This window comes from Typopeltis vanoorti, chromosome 8 (assembly GCF_054136105.1).
Source record: "Typopeltis vanoorti isolate ZY-2024b chromosome 8, IOZ_Tvanoo_1.0, whole genome shotgun sequence".
NCBI lineage: Eukaryota > Metazoa > Arthropoda > Arachnida > Uropygi > Thelyphonidae > Typopeltis > Typopeltis vanoorti.
Genome location: NC_143556.1, coordinates 44,259,836 through 44,274,631, shown reverse-complemented (window position 1 = coordinate 44,274,631; position 14,796 = coordinate 44,259,836). Strand labels below are relative to the sequence as shown.

The 14,796-nt window shown below is 34.5% G+C and overlaps 1 protein-coding gene across 5 annotated transcripts in view; it reads right to left on the bottom strand.

Moving 5' to 3' along the window:
* LOC150103958 (F-box only protein 38-like) overlaps positions 1-14,796 on the bottom strand; it is a 251,812-nt gene that overhangs the window by 30,307 nt on the left and 206,709 nt on the right. For all 5 annotated transcript variants that reach the window (XM_090397198.1, XM_090397200.1, XM_090397196.1 and 2 more), the window contains one exon: positions 9,088-9,185. In XM_090397198.1, the coding sequence (XP_090253324.1) occupies positions 9,088-9,185 (98 nt within the window). The remainder of the gene's footprint in view (positions 1-9,087; positions 9,186-14,796) is intronic.

Genomic DNA, 14,796 nt, shown 5'->3' with positions numbered 1-14,796 from the left:
CATGCTGATCCTCTTAATATGTGTCCTGCAAAGCTTGCACTTTCTCTTTATAAGATCTTCCATGAGTGCTCTTTTGGTTCTCACTAGCCTCCTCATTAGTTTTTTTTCTCGTTCCAAGAAATCTTCAGATCACATCTCAAAGGCATGCAATTTCTTGATTACGGATTTTGTATATGTCTACATCTCACATCCAGAATTCAATGTGGACCAGACAAATTATTTTATTTGAGTCTGTTTATTTATTCCAGAGGTCATTAGTAATTTATTATTCCCAAATGCTTCTTTTGCCTTAGCTATTCTAGATTTTATTTCCATAAATGTTGTTCCATCTTAATCATTACTCCTAAATAATTATAAGCCTTCACATGAATGAATCCTGTTGATATTCTTAAATTTGTGTTTTGTTGTTTACTTGGTTTTAGCTGTATTTAATATTAGGTCATAATTCTGACTCTTTCTGATTAGTATTTCAACCATATTTTGTAACTCTATTTTTGATTTTGCTATGAACACCAAGTCATCAGCAAATCTAATATTGTTAATTCTAATGTCATTTATTTTTTATTCCTATTTCAATTTCTTCAAATTCTTTCATTATCATATTCTTTCACTGTATATACTGAAAAGTACAGTTATACACCCTTGTCTCACTCCTCTTTTTGATATCTAATGTTTCATTATTAATTTTGTTTATAATTTGTGTCTTCTGATTCCAGTATAATTCTTTTCTTTTTTTTTTTATTCTGAGGTCATCTGTATCAATTTGAATGTCTTTTAATATTTCTATTAACTTTTCATGGCTTGCTGGGTCAAATGCTTTTTGAAAGTCTGTCAAGCATAGATATATATGTTATTATTTATTTCTCTTGATCTTTCAATAACAGTTTTTAATTGATATATATTGCATTAACCCTTTGACATAAATTATTTTTAAAGTTGGAACAGACAAAGCTACTATTTATTTAATTCATGTGATTTTTTTTGTTAATTGTTAACTTATTATAAAGAATATTAATAATTTTGCAAAGTATGATACTTTTCAAAGCACTTAGGTAAATGTAACAGTATCAAACATTTTTTACATTGCTATGTAGTCTCACTTCTTACATTATGCTTGGAACATACATGGCATCTCTTTGCTGGATGTTGCTTTTTATCAGTAGGGGATATATGTTCAGTGAAATGTGCCCAATTTTTAACGTCCATGGGTACTATAATTAAACGTTCAAACGGAAATTGACTATTGTTAGTTTTGACATACTGGGTAGTTTGGAATATAAAACATAAGCATTGTAAATAGCGATATTCATCAAATAGAAAAATATATTCTTGTAACCTTTGATGCATTTTTGCATAATTGGAAAACAAGCAAGTAGTTGGTCTTGCCTATCGACACCACCCATTCCGCAATTGTATTCAAGAACACATTTAGGTTTTATTACTTTTTCTTCATCACCCCTCTTACTTCTTACTTTTCCTGTATCTACCATTTCTTCTTCTGAATGCTTTGTGCTTATCATGTAAACATCCTTCTTATCGTGCCAATGTAATAACAAAATTCCTCGACAAGATAAAGTTTTTGATTTGCCTTTTTTTTTATTTTATATGTCGTCAAGTTCTTAGGCATATTCTTGTGATTTTTTCTAACTGTCCCCACAACATTTGTACTTTTTTTCTCAAGAAATAAAATAATTCTGGTGACGAATACCAATTATCTAAGAATAACGTACATCCTTTTCCTAAAATAGGTTCGGCCAACTCCATGACAACATTTTGAGATGCAGGTGTATCGCTTCCCGGAATTTTATCCTTTCCTGTATAAATTTTGAACTTTGAACAATATCCAGAGTCTGATTCACATAGCTTGTAAAATTTTATCCCAAATCGTGCTCATTTGCTAGCAATGAAATGTACATAATTTAGTCGACCTCTATATTTCACAAGTGATTCGTCAATTATTACATTTTTATCTGGTGTATATAATTGCTGAAACTTATTATTCAGGTAGTCGACTATATTTCGCACTTTACATATTTTGTCGTCTTTCTTTATTGTTTCATTATCCATGAAATGGAGAAAATGAGATATAGCCAAGAAGCGTAAACGAGGCATAATTTTTGAATATATGGGTGTCTCGACCACAGCCCTCTTTGACCAATACATGTCTATATTAGATTTTTTTACCTGTGACATAATTATACATAATGGAAAATATGCCTGCAATTCGTCACTTGTTATTGGATACTATTCTTCAATCTTTTTAGTAATTTCCTCGTTTATTGCTTGAGCCGCATATCTATTAGTTTCTGTAACTATCATGTCAAAGAAATCATCACAAAGTATTTGTTTCAAAACAGAAAGAGGTGTCGGATTTGCACCAAATCTCAGCAAAGCAATTGCATTGATGCCGGAAATTTCCGTAAATGGTTTTATAATAGGAATATTTTCCTTTTCTTGCCAATTCCATTCATTTTCTGTTACATCGGAATGATCGCTACTAGATGATATTGGTCTCAAACGTTTATGAACATTGCCTTGAACCGAACTTCCACTGCTACTACTGTCGCTATTTTCACTTGACAAGTCAAAAATGCCAACACTTTGATGATATAAATTTGTCTCGTTGTTTTTATCCAAACATATTATAAATATTTGCAGACATATTAGGGACAATAATAAATTGCAACACAAACTAACTAGTGAATAGAGTTTATATGCATATATATTCACTGCCTAACACCCTAAATTCGTTTGAAATTGATGCGAACTTCGTAATATCTGCGATATGTCAAAATCAATTTTGGTGAAATAAACAAAATACGTGTCACAGACATCTTTGTATGTTAACTCTAAATTTGTTTGAAATTGACGTGAACTTCGTAACGTCTGCAATACTTCAAAATCATATTTGGTGCAATAAACAAAATGTGTCACAGACGTCTTTGTATGTTAACTCTAAATTCGTTTGAAATTCACGCAAACTTCGTAACGTTGGCGATATGTCAAAATCAACTTTTTCCTGGCACAAATCCTTTTTTTTTTTTTTGTTATTCACTTATATAGCATTTAATTCTAGAAAACATTGCATTTTTTTATTATTATTGTTTTCAATAGTATTTTTGAAGCATGGGATATGATACTAATTGTTCTAAAATCTTTACATTCTGCTACATTATTCTTTTTTGGTATTGAAATGCAAATAGATTTTATGAAGTCTTCTGGTAGTATGCCAGTATCATATATATATATATATATATATTTTTTTTTTCTGAATTATTTCTATTAAGAAAATCTGTTCATTTTCTCCCTATCTCTTTTATTAACTCAGCTGATATTCCACCACATCCCATCATTTTGCCATTAGGTAGTTCTTCTATTGCGCTTACTATTTCTTCTTTAAGAATACTGCATTATTTGGATGAACACTGATCATAGATTTGCCAGACCTGTGATCATTATACAGTTCTGTTAGGTATTCCTTCTATCTTTGTATCTTGTCTTCTGGATTTATAATAACATTTCTTATTCTTATCTTTTAGCTGTTGGCTTATTTTCTTTTTTATAAATTAAAGATACCAAGAAATTATATACTTGATTTAATCATATATCCAAGTGTAAGCAAACAAAGTTTGTGCCTGAAGTATTTTCAGGACTAAGGCAACTCGTGGTAAAGGTGGTATGACTTCACATCTCTTGCCTTAGTATCCCATAATGCACATCTTCTTGCGGATATGTAAAAATGCTATGCATTAAGGGAAGGGTCACAGCCCAGACCAGTTTCAACATTTATTGAGGTCTCTTTCAACAACTATCTCTAATCCAGAGTATTTTAATAATAAGGTGCAACACCTTTTGGCAACTCGTATATGGAAATATGACTACTGCATTATTTCAACCTTGGTATCACCTCTGGGTCTAGCTCCCACTGATGAGACCTCAATAAAGGTTGAAACCGGCCTGGACAGTGACCCTTCCCATAATGTACAGCATTATACATGTCTGCAAGGGGATGTGCTTTGCATTATGGGATACCAAGGCAAGAGATGTGAAGTCATACCACCTTTACCGTCAGTTGCCCCAGTCCTGGAAATACTTCAGGCATATTTTGAAGTATTTTCACTTTATCCAAGTGTAATACTTGAATAAAGGATTAAACCAAGTATATTATTTCTTCATATCTTTAATTTATAGTATAACCAAGTGGAAAAGCTTTCAATAACTAATTATTTTCTTTTGGTTATTAAGAAATTTTAATTTTGAATGTAACTCTACAACTTTATTTGCTTTATCTAATTTCTCTACTTCTAAGCAATTATTATTGATCTATCTATGTTTTTCTTCTCTACATTTATTTTTTATTTGTGTATCCAATCTTTTATATTTTTCATTTCCACTGGGATTAATTTTCCCAACTCTCCTTTTATCCATTAGTTCTAGTATCTCTTTAGTCATCCATGTTTTTTTAAATTTGCTCTTTGGGTTTACAGCTTTTTTTATCATTGGACTATTCTTCTTTGAGGATATTTGCCAGTTGGGTTTTGTGACCTCTCAGTTACTGTTGAGAGGTATTGTGATATGATAAACATTTTGCTGTGCATGAATTCAGTCATTTTCATGCAGGATGGGTCCCCTCCACATATTGGTTGATCTGTACAAGAAGTTTGTTGAGAAGATTTCATGGAAGCCAGAGTGATTAGCTGTACATTTTTCGCACTGTATGACCACCACGTTCACCTGATTTGATCCCCCTGTGACTTCTGGCTCTGGAGATTTCTCAAAGACAAGGTTTATAAGGATCATCATCCTGATAATTTGATATCAGTACTGAAAGACACTATAATGCAGCATGTGTGCAAACATCAGTGTTGACCAGCTGTGTTCTGAAATTGAACACTGTGCAAAGGATGCAGTCTGTGGATACTTTGGAGAGCAGACAAGAGCAGCCAGCTTCACATGAGATTTGAAAGCAGTGCCAGAGATTACATTTTCTTTAGAGTTCTGGCTATTTTTTCTGAGGTGCTCTGGATATAGAGAACAGAATGTTCAGAGGAATGTGAGGAATAACAAAATGTAAATGTTTTTGGCATTATAACCATTGGGTTATAATGTAACCATTATAAGCCAATAGAAAAGGCAGACTATTATTACTTTCTTTTTCTATAGTGAACTGGATGCTGAGCCCATGTGGCCAAATAGAGAACCCATAATCATCGTATGATAGCCAAAGCCTGGGAATAGCAGCATGAAGAGCACGTTTTCAAATTGTTTTTTTTATAAATGGTGTCCTTTCATCCTTACTGGCTACTTCACTTGGAAGGACACCATTTATAAATGTGTCCTTCCAAGTGAAATAGCCAGTAAGGATGGCAAAATTGAAAAGACCAATGATATCAGGGGTAAAACAGTTTTCAGTAAAGCTAAAGAGATGACATTAAAGTTCACCATCATCATCATCATATTCCTGCCATGTACCCTCAAGGGGGTGTACAGGATATGATAGTACTACATGAAAAAAAACTGCATCATTCTTAACTTCTTATCTACAATTTTCCTCCAAATCAGTCTGTTACTTGTCAAGACTCCAACATTATCAGATCTTATATTTCTATCGTCTAAGGCACTTTGTATCGTATCAATCCACCTATATATCTTGGTCTTCCTCTGGGTCGTTTTGCTGCCAACCTAGCAGAGAACACTTGTTTTGCTAATCTTTCTTCACCCATTCTGTTTAAGTGACCATACCACCTGAGATTAGCTCTGCTAATAGCATTCCTGGACACTGACAATGTCAAGTTCTTTCCTAATATCCTCGTTTTTAATATGATATTGCCATCTGTTCACACCTATAATCTTTCTCAGGAATCTCGTATCTGCGGTCTCAAGTCTTTGGTCAAGTGTTTAACTTCTGACCCAGCTCTCAGATCCATAAGTTAAAACTGGTTTGAACACTGTCTTGTGTACAGCTAATTTAGTGTTCCGACTAATTTCTCTCTTATTCCATATGAATTTATTCAATTGACTTCCCACCATACCAGCTTTGCTGATTCTGTTGTCTAATTCTATATTTAATTTACCATCTTCACTAAAAATCGTGCCTAAGTAGCTGAAATGTTTTACTTGTTCCACAGGTTCTCCATTCACAACACAGTTGACATTTTCAATGATTCTGCCTATTTTCATAGTTTTTTGTCTTTTTATTGCTGACCTTCATACCATATCTATTACAACAGTTATTCGATTTAGTCAGAGAATCTTGCAGACTTTTAGCGGATTTATTTAGAAACATAACATCATCCACATAAAGCAAAGAGGTGGCATTAACATCTTCAATTTTGATATCATGTTTAATACCACTTTCTTTCATAATGTGATCTATATAGATAATGAATAACAGAGGGGATTATGTACATCCGTGTCTCACACCAGATTTAACATTAAACCATCTTCCTGTACTTCCTTCAATTCTAACTGCTGACTTCCAACTCTAATAAAGACTAAGTATTGTTTGATATAATGCCCCATTGACACCATATAACTGTAGCATATTGAATAGCTTCTCTCTTGGCACCTTGTCATATGCCTTTTCCAGATCGACAAAACTTAAATACAGATCTCTGTTATATTCCCATGCATTCTCGACTATTTGTCGTAAAGTGAAGATCTGATCCCGACAGCATCTATTTGGCCTGAATCCAGCTTGTTCTTCACCAAGCTTTTCTTCCACAATTCTTCTCAACCGTTTCCTCACATATACTTGCATATATCTTACCAGGAACACTCAATAGGGATATACCTCTGTAATTCTCACATGCAGTTTTATTTCCCTTTTTATATATGGGTACTATGAGAGCTCTACTCCAATCATCAGGAATTCATCCCTCTGTCCAGGCTTTCTGAACTATGCAGTGCAGCCACTGTAAGACTTTTATAACCACCATACTTCAGCATTTCTGGTTAAATATCATCTACTCCTGCTGCCTTTCCACATTTCAAGCCTTTGATGGCTTTTTCTACTTCAAGTATGTATATGTATTCCTGACTGTATGCCTGGTCAGTGTTTTTCACCACTGTGCTGTCATCACTGCTTGTTTCATTCAGCAGTTTTTCAAAGTAATTACTCCATACCTCAAGGATATCTTTTTCTCCCATTTTCATGTCACCTTTATCACCTCTAACTCCTTTTACAGCACTCTTTCCTCCATTACTAAGCTTCTTCAACAACCTCCAGAATATTTTGCCACCTTCTTGATATTTATTTTCTATATTCTTGCCAAAGTCCTCCCATGACTTTTGTTTAGCTAGTTTTACACAGTGCTTAGCATTCTTGCATTTGTCTCTATATTCTCTAAGAGCACAAGCTGATTTATTTGACAGGAACTTTTGATATGCTTTCTTCTTTTCCTTCACTGCCTCTTTAACTTCCTGTGTCCACCAGGGAGTTCTGATTTTTTTATCCTTGCACACAACCTCACCACATGCCTCTCTGGCAGAATCAATGAATGTTTTCTTCAGAGTTTGCCAGTGAATCTCCAAGGTTTGATTCCTGTTCTCAAACTCTTTCATTTTTTTCTTCAATAATCTTTGTGTATTTTAGTCTACAGTTCACATCTAAGAGCTGCTCAACTTTTATTCGCTTTAAAACTTTCTTACATGTTATTCTTTTCAATATGAAATTCAATTTATCCTGCTCAAGACTAAATAGTGATCACTTCCAATTTCAAATCCTCTGTACACTCTGGTGTCCTGCACCAGGGAGAAAACATCACTATCAACAATAATAGTCAATGAGACTTTTCTTATTCCTAGCCTCTTCTCTCCATGTGAATTTGTGCACATTTTTATGTTGGAACATGGCGTTAGTAATAACCAGTCCTTGTCCTGAGCAGAAATCCAACAGATATTTGCCATTATTATTAGCTTTGCTCTTTTCTCCAAATTTTCCCAAAATATTTTTGTATGTCTCACAATCATTTCCTACTCTGCTATTTAGATCCCCAACAAGGACCAACTTTTCCTTTTTCATTGTGTCAGTTGCTTTTTCTAAAGCATCAAAAAATTCCTCCACTTCTACCTTAGTAGAACCTTCTGTGGGACCATAGGCACAAATAAGTCTCATTGTCTAGTTCACCATTCTCATATTTGCCCACATTTGACTGCCATTCAAGAAGATTAGCCTCGTATTTTGTGTTGAATACTATGGCTACTCCTTCTTTTCCTTGATTGTCATTGCCTGAATATAACATTTTGTATTTATTGCTCAGAAAGATCTCACCAGTTTTGGTCTTTTTTGTTTCAGTCACCCCTATTATGTCGATCTGGTACTTATCTAATTCCTCAGCTAACTCCATTTCTTTGCCATTCAGGCTTCTTATGTTGATAGTACTGATCTTTAACTCTGGTGATGTTGAGATGGGGTTTGTTTTTAGATTTGTTCCAGTAGCTGACTTTTCACTGTTCACCCTGGTTCCCTGGCGAAAACAACGGGGGCCTTGTTTAACCGGGCGATGCTCCAGCCGGCATGAAATTTTGTCATGTTGCACCATCATTTTTTATTTTGGTTTAACCAATAAGAATACAATTTGGTCGGCTAAATCCCAAATTGCCAGCTCATCCTCGTTCGTTCAGTATCCAAGTAGATACCCAACAGGGTGCACCACGAGAAGGTGAGGATTGGACATTAGGTCAGAAGCCCTGGTCGGTTCTCCGCATTCCTTTAAAGGCTATGTGGAGGTCTCCTCTCAGTTATATAGCTTTGACCCTTAAGCTCCCCATATATATATATATATATATATATATATATATATATATATATATATTTACAACGCAATATTTCCCTTTACATCACATCATTGTTGTTGATAGATTCAATTGTGTCCATAATCAGGAATAATGTATGTTCTTAATTTTTTTAACAGTTGTTATTGTCTTTCTTCAGTGCTCTCATTAGCTGACTATGCCTAAAGAAATAAACAATTTACTACTAAATTATTTATACATCAAAAATAGACCTCAAAGTTCAAACTTTGCACTTACTAATAAATAACTGCTTGTTATATATCTGGCATCTGCATATAATAATAAGATTACCTTTTATTTTGGTTAGATGATTACCCCAAGGATAAGTTTCTACATTACAGTGGCATTTTTTTGTCTGGGATGAATGACCTTGTTTTACTGAGAGAACCCTATCACAAAATGAAAAATTTAAAACATTAACTAAGCATGATATAAACATAATTAAATAATAGCATAATCAATGCAGACAGTAAGCACTAAATCAATCTGCATTAATATGGAGATTTGTTCAGATGTCCATTTTATTAAGAAGTAAATTGTAATAAACATTGTTAATTAAAAAAAAACTCTTGAACAGGCAAGGCCTGTAGGATGGCACCTAAATAAACTATACTTGCCAAGAAATTATATTTTTGTTTAATCCTATTCCCAAGTGTAAGCAAACAAAGTTTGCTCATGAAGTATTTTTGTGAGTAGTGAAACAATTACATGGCACTATATACAAACTGAGCATTTTATTTGAGAGGCTAATATTTTTTCTTTTGAAAAAAAAAAAGGAACGTAATTAAAAAAAACTGTTAGTTTTTTATATAAGAGAATATATGAGATGTACCCTTTCCTTCATGCTTACTCAGTGATCAGAATACATTATGCAAATCATGGAAACAACTACAATGTTAGAGTAAAACTTTAGTTTAATATAAACCAAAATAGACACTCGACATTTCGACCTTCACATTAAGGTCATCATCTGAAGTATACATATATATACACAAAGAAACAAGCTGCACTACAATCAACATGGCATGCTAAAGTTATTGACCGACCGTTACAACTATTGGCCTTGTAAAATCTCTTGCGGTAGATTTTTATAAAATTTTTTGAGATCGCTTTTGTATATGCTTTAAAATACATAGAAATCAGCAATTGTAAAGTTTTAAAACAAATGTAATAATTCTACTGTTAAAGTTGTATATAATGATGTCTGTGTGTAACTGAAAATAAGGGATTAGCCTGGATTATGTTTGACCCAGCAAGAACAAAAGTTCATAAGGTCATACAAATGTAGAAAATTGCCACCACAAATGAAGGTAGTCCAAGTGATGTCATCATGCTCGCAGAAGATCCGGGGAGTTAGAGCTTAAGAACAAAGAATAACAGAGCTATAAAAGGGCTGTAGGCTCTTGGAACTCTCTCACTCAATTTTGCTCATGTCAAGACCTCACACACCTGGAGCTAAGGTCTTGCTCATGTCAAGACTTTAGCTCCAGGTGTGTGATCCCAGACACCTGGGGGGAGGGGATCCAGGAGAGGCATTCCAATGTATTTCCAGTAGCTGCCAGACCTGCTACGAACGTGTGGAGATCGCGGTGTTGCACCCCGAATGATTTTTGATTCAGATCATGAACAAATCATTCAGGGCTCAACAGATTAACTAAAAATTTAATGAAAGAAAAGGCTTGCATTTAGTTAAAACCACATAAGAATGTATTCATTATAAAGGGTGATGAGGTTAAATTAAAGTGATATATTATTCAAAATTTTGTTAAGTGAACAGGAAATCATTTGCATTATATTGTTCAGTTAAAATTAGCTTAAATAAGAATATTCCACTGGACGACTTGTAACAGTAAGTCCAAAGGTCTAATACTTGCTGGTGTAATGCCCGAGGCTGCTTGATACACAGAAGGCGAAGTGCGTAAGCAGTTCCGAGAAATATGCCATAGCAAAAATGCTGAGATCATCATGAGAACGAGAATGGCATAGCGCCATGTAGGAGATCCAGAAAAAAGGAAAAGGGGGCACTGTGCAAAGGAAATATAAGTGATTGCACAAGGACATACAGGCCCTTTTTTCCCCAGACTCTGGGTTGTTGGATCACCTGATCGAGGAGAGGTTCCAGGTCGTGCGATAGGCAGAGGTATGTGTCGGCGGGAAAAATGAAGTAGTCTACTCGAAATACAGCAGACGGAATTCCAGTGCGAGTCGGCGGACATTTTCCTAGCAAGCACTCGTAAACTCGTAGAAGTCCCCCGAATAATCTCCAGAAATGAAGTAGCCATAATGCGTATGAGGGAAGACCTATCCAGCAGAAATCTAACGCTGCACGTGGCACAGGGAAGGATCCAGTTCTCGGGAACAACAAAGGCAGTACAGACCAGCAGACCTATTCCATACTCAGTGAGGGTAATGTAAAACTTTATTATAGAACTCAGAACTAGATTGTAGGAAGAAGATTAATGTGAAAATTGTTTCATGTCAGGATATTACTAATTAGAGAACTCTAAGTGACTAATGTAATAAGGTGCAACCTGATGTCCAGTTGTCGAATTGAATTAGACGAATTGGTAGAAGGAATTTAGGACCATATACATGTATTATGTGGGTAATGGTTAGAGCTTAGGTTGAAGTTAAAATTAACTTAGTAATCCCCAGTTAATAAAGGGAAAAGACAGAAGAGGGAATTGTATTGTTGAAAGCTATAGTTAGCAGCTTGCTAGATAATTGTTTAATGCATGCACTGCGCAGTTCTTAGAATGAACTACTTTCTTTAACTTAGTACTGATATGTGTGATTTAACTTATTGAAAGTGTATCTAGATATAATTGTATGTTGTGTATAAAGTTGATAATAAACATGTATTCTCTCTTAAAATTGAGCTTTGCCTGATATTGAGCGCCAACTCACCACTCATAAAAGTATGAACCTAAGGCGGGAGGGAGCTGAAATGTTAGATAAAATTTGGCCATGACTGATAGAAGCAATTAGTATATATTTATATGTGTAGGATTACTGGTAATGTCTCCCTGAGTAGTATATTGATCTATCATAGGATATAGACTGGTGCAGCTTTTTAAATATAAATTCGTTTATGTCTGAAAAAAGAGACAGGACCAGATTCTAAGCAAACACATAGAGCGACTGCAAAGTAAGGGTGATTGATAAGAGGGGTATAATAGGTATACAGAATGATAATTTCCATAGATAAAGACACAACAAAATGGCACAGCCGACAGGATGTGATTAGCCCCCTAAAATTCAAAATTTAATAATCGGGAATCACAGTGAGTCGATATTGACCTTATATCAGGCAAAAAAAAAAAAAAAAAAAAAAAAAAAAAAGGAAAACCTTTTTGTGGCAGAAAATTTGAATTGATAATAACACAGTCCAACACAATTTTTGCTGACTTTTATATGAGACTTGTTTTTTAACTAATTTGGGTGCGCTGATTTCAAATATCAAACCCATTTTTCTCTATCACGTCAGGTTTTTCCTCTATGGCATTTTCTTTTTGCTAATTTGTAAGTTTTTGATAGTTTTAAGGAGGCAGTACTATTTAGAGGATCAAAAAAATCGATTTTTTAATATTATTTTCTGAAAGTATGTACTTTTAAAAATCTGTTCCTAACTTTTTATCAAGAAATTCGAAAAATTCAAAAAGATAGAGCCTATTATTCAAAGCGGTGCGCAGATCAGAATCGGAGCACTCACCATTCTCGCTTGTCAGTAAACGAATAAATGCGTAAGAACCTGCAGCGGCACATACTGGCGGCGCTTTAAATGCGAGAGAGGCTGATAATTAGATACATAACTACTTAACAATATTTATTAAAAATTACAAGAATATTTATAAAAAAATAACAATTTTACTTACACATGAGTTTCAGGGAATAAATTTTTGTTTGTAGCAATTTCTGCTGTGTGTTCTGTTTTGGCAATCCCTTTGAATACTCCAACAGTAGTCGGCCATCATGTGAGAATCCCATGTTCCTTGGTACCGATCTTCCATAGTTTTTAAGTCTTGATGAAATCTTTCGCCTTGTTCATCGCTTACAGCACCTAAATTCTCGGGAAATCTATCAAGATGACTGTATAGGAAATGAAGCTTTATGCTCATGTTGCAACCTAGGTGCTGGAAATTTTCAAGCATTGTTTCCACTAGATCTTTGTAATTGCATGCTTTTTAGTTTTCCAAGAAAATTATCTGCAACCATCGTAAATAAAGTCCAGGCCTCTTTCTCAATTTCGTTCATAGAGTTGATGAAATTTGGGTGTCTCATTAAAGTTCTAATTTGCGGTCCATCAAATACACCGGCTTTAATTTTTTCATAACTAAGTCGTGGAAATTTTTCACACATGTATTGGAAACAGTCACCTTGTAAATCTAAAGCTTTAACATACTGCTTCATAAGACCTAGTTTGATGTGTAGAGGTGTAAAAATGATTTTTTCTCTGTCGATTAAAGGTTGATTTATAACATTCTATTCTCCAACATTTAAGGATATTCTAAGAGGCCAATGTTTCTGACTCCAGTGTTGGTTTCTAGCTCGACTATCCCAGAAGCATAGAAAACATGGAAACTTTGTATATCCTCTTTGAAAGCCAAGTAAAAAGTTCATCATTTTAAGATCCACACAGATGAGCCAGTTATGGTCTGTATATTTTAATAACTTCAGAACCTTTTTAATGTCCTCATATGTTTCCTTTAAGTGGACTGAATAGCCAATAGGAATTGAGCCATATACATTCCCATTGTGTAGTAAGACACACTTGAGACTTCTGCTTGAACTGTCGATAAATAAACGCCACTCATTTGGATGATATTGTACAACACTCATTTCAGTTAGTAAACCTGACACATTGTTACAGTAAACAAACCCACACTCGTGTTTAAAATATTGTACAAGATTACTTTCCCTGCTACGATAAAAAGTTATCTTCGTATCTTGCTCCAGTAAATTTCTTCAATTAATCTTGAAGCTAACAATTCCGATGATTCCTTTGATAAGCCCAAATCTCTTACTAAGTCATTCAATTCCGCTTGAATAAAATGTTGCGGTCCAGAACTAGAAATTAAATTTTTATTCTAAATCAGTATCCGGGTCTTGCTCCTCAAGAACATCTGGCATATCCTGATTATACTCGTTCTCAAGTAAAGGAAGTCCTTTATAAATTGGCACGGCTATTTCATTGGAATGAGCAACTGGCCGAATTGCTGAGCCGAGATTTGGATATACAATTTTTTTCTTATTCTTCTTATTATAACCAGAAGTCTGAACTAAACAAAAATAGCAATGATCTACGTGATTTTTCGGTTCACGCCAAATCATTGGAATGCCAATGATTTCCCTGGCTCCACTGTCGTAAATTTTCTACACCACTTACACACTTTATTTGGAGCCCGTGAATTGTCCTGATCTGCAAGTTTTACGTCAAAGTATGCAAAGTACACTTTCTTAATGAAATCAGTGATATTTGTCCTTTGACTGGGAACAGTAAAGCTGCCACCACAAATGTAGCAGAAGGAATCTACACTATTGACACATTTTCGATTAGTACACATGATGTATTTTCTTCACTGCCGGAATTAACAGGACAAAAAAAAACCAGAGACTTTATTGAAATGTTACAAGCACTCATCATACTCTCACGATCGATTAACGATTGACTGATTTCGGTCGTTCTTTGTCCACTATGACGCATATAGCATTCATTTGTTTTAGGCAGTTGTCGTCGCCTACTTTTCATCACCTAAAAGTATTAGGTCGGTTATCGGCCTCTCTCTCACATTCAAAGTGCCAGTACATACCGTTGCAGATTCTTACGCATTTATTCGTTTACTAACAAGTGAGAGCGGTGAGCGCTCCGATTCTGATCTGCGCACCGCTTTGAATAATAGGCTATATCTTCGGGAATTTTTCGAATTTCTTGATAAAAAGTTAGGAACAGATTTTTAAAAGTACATACTTTCAGAAAATAATATTAAAAAATCGATTTTT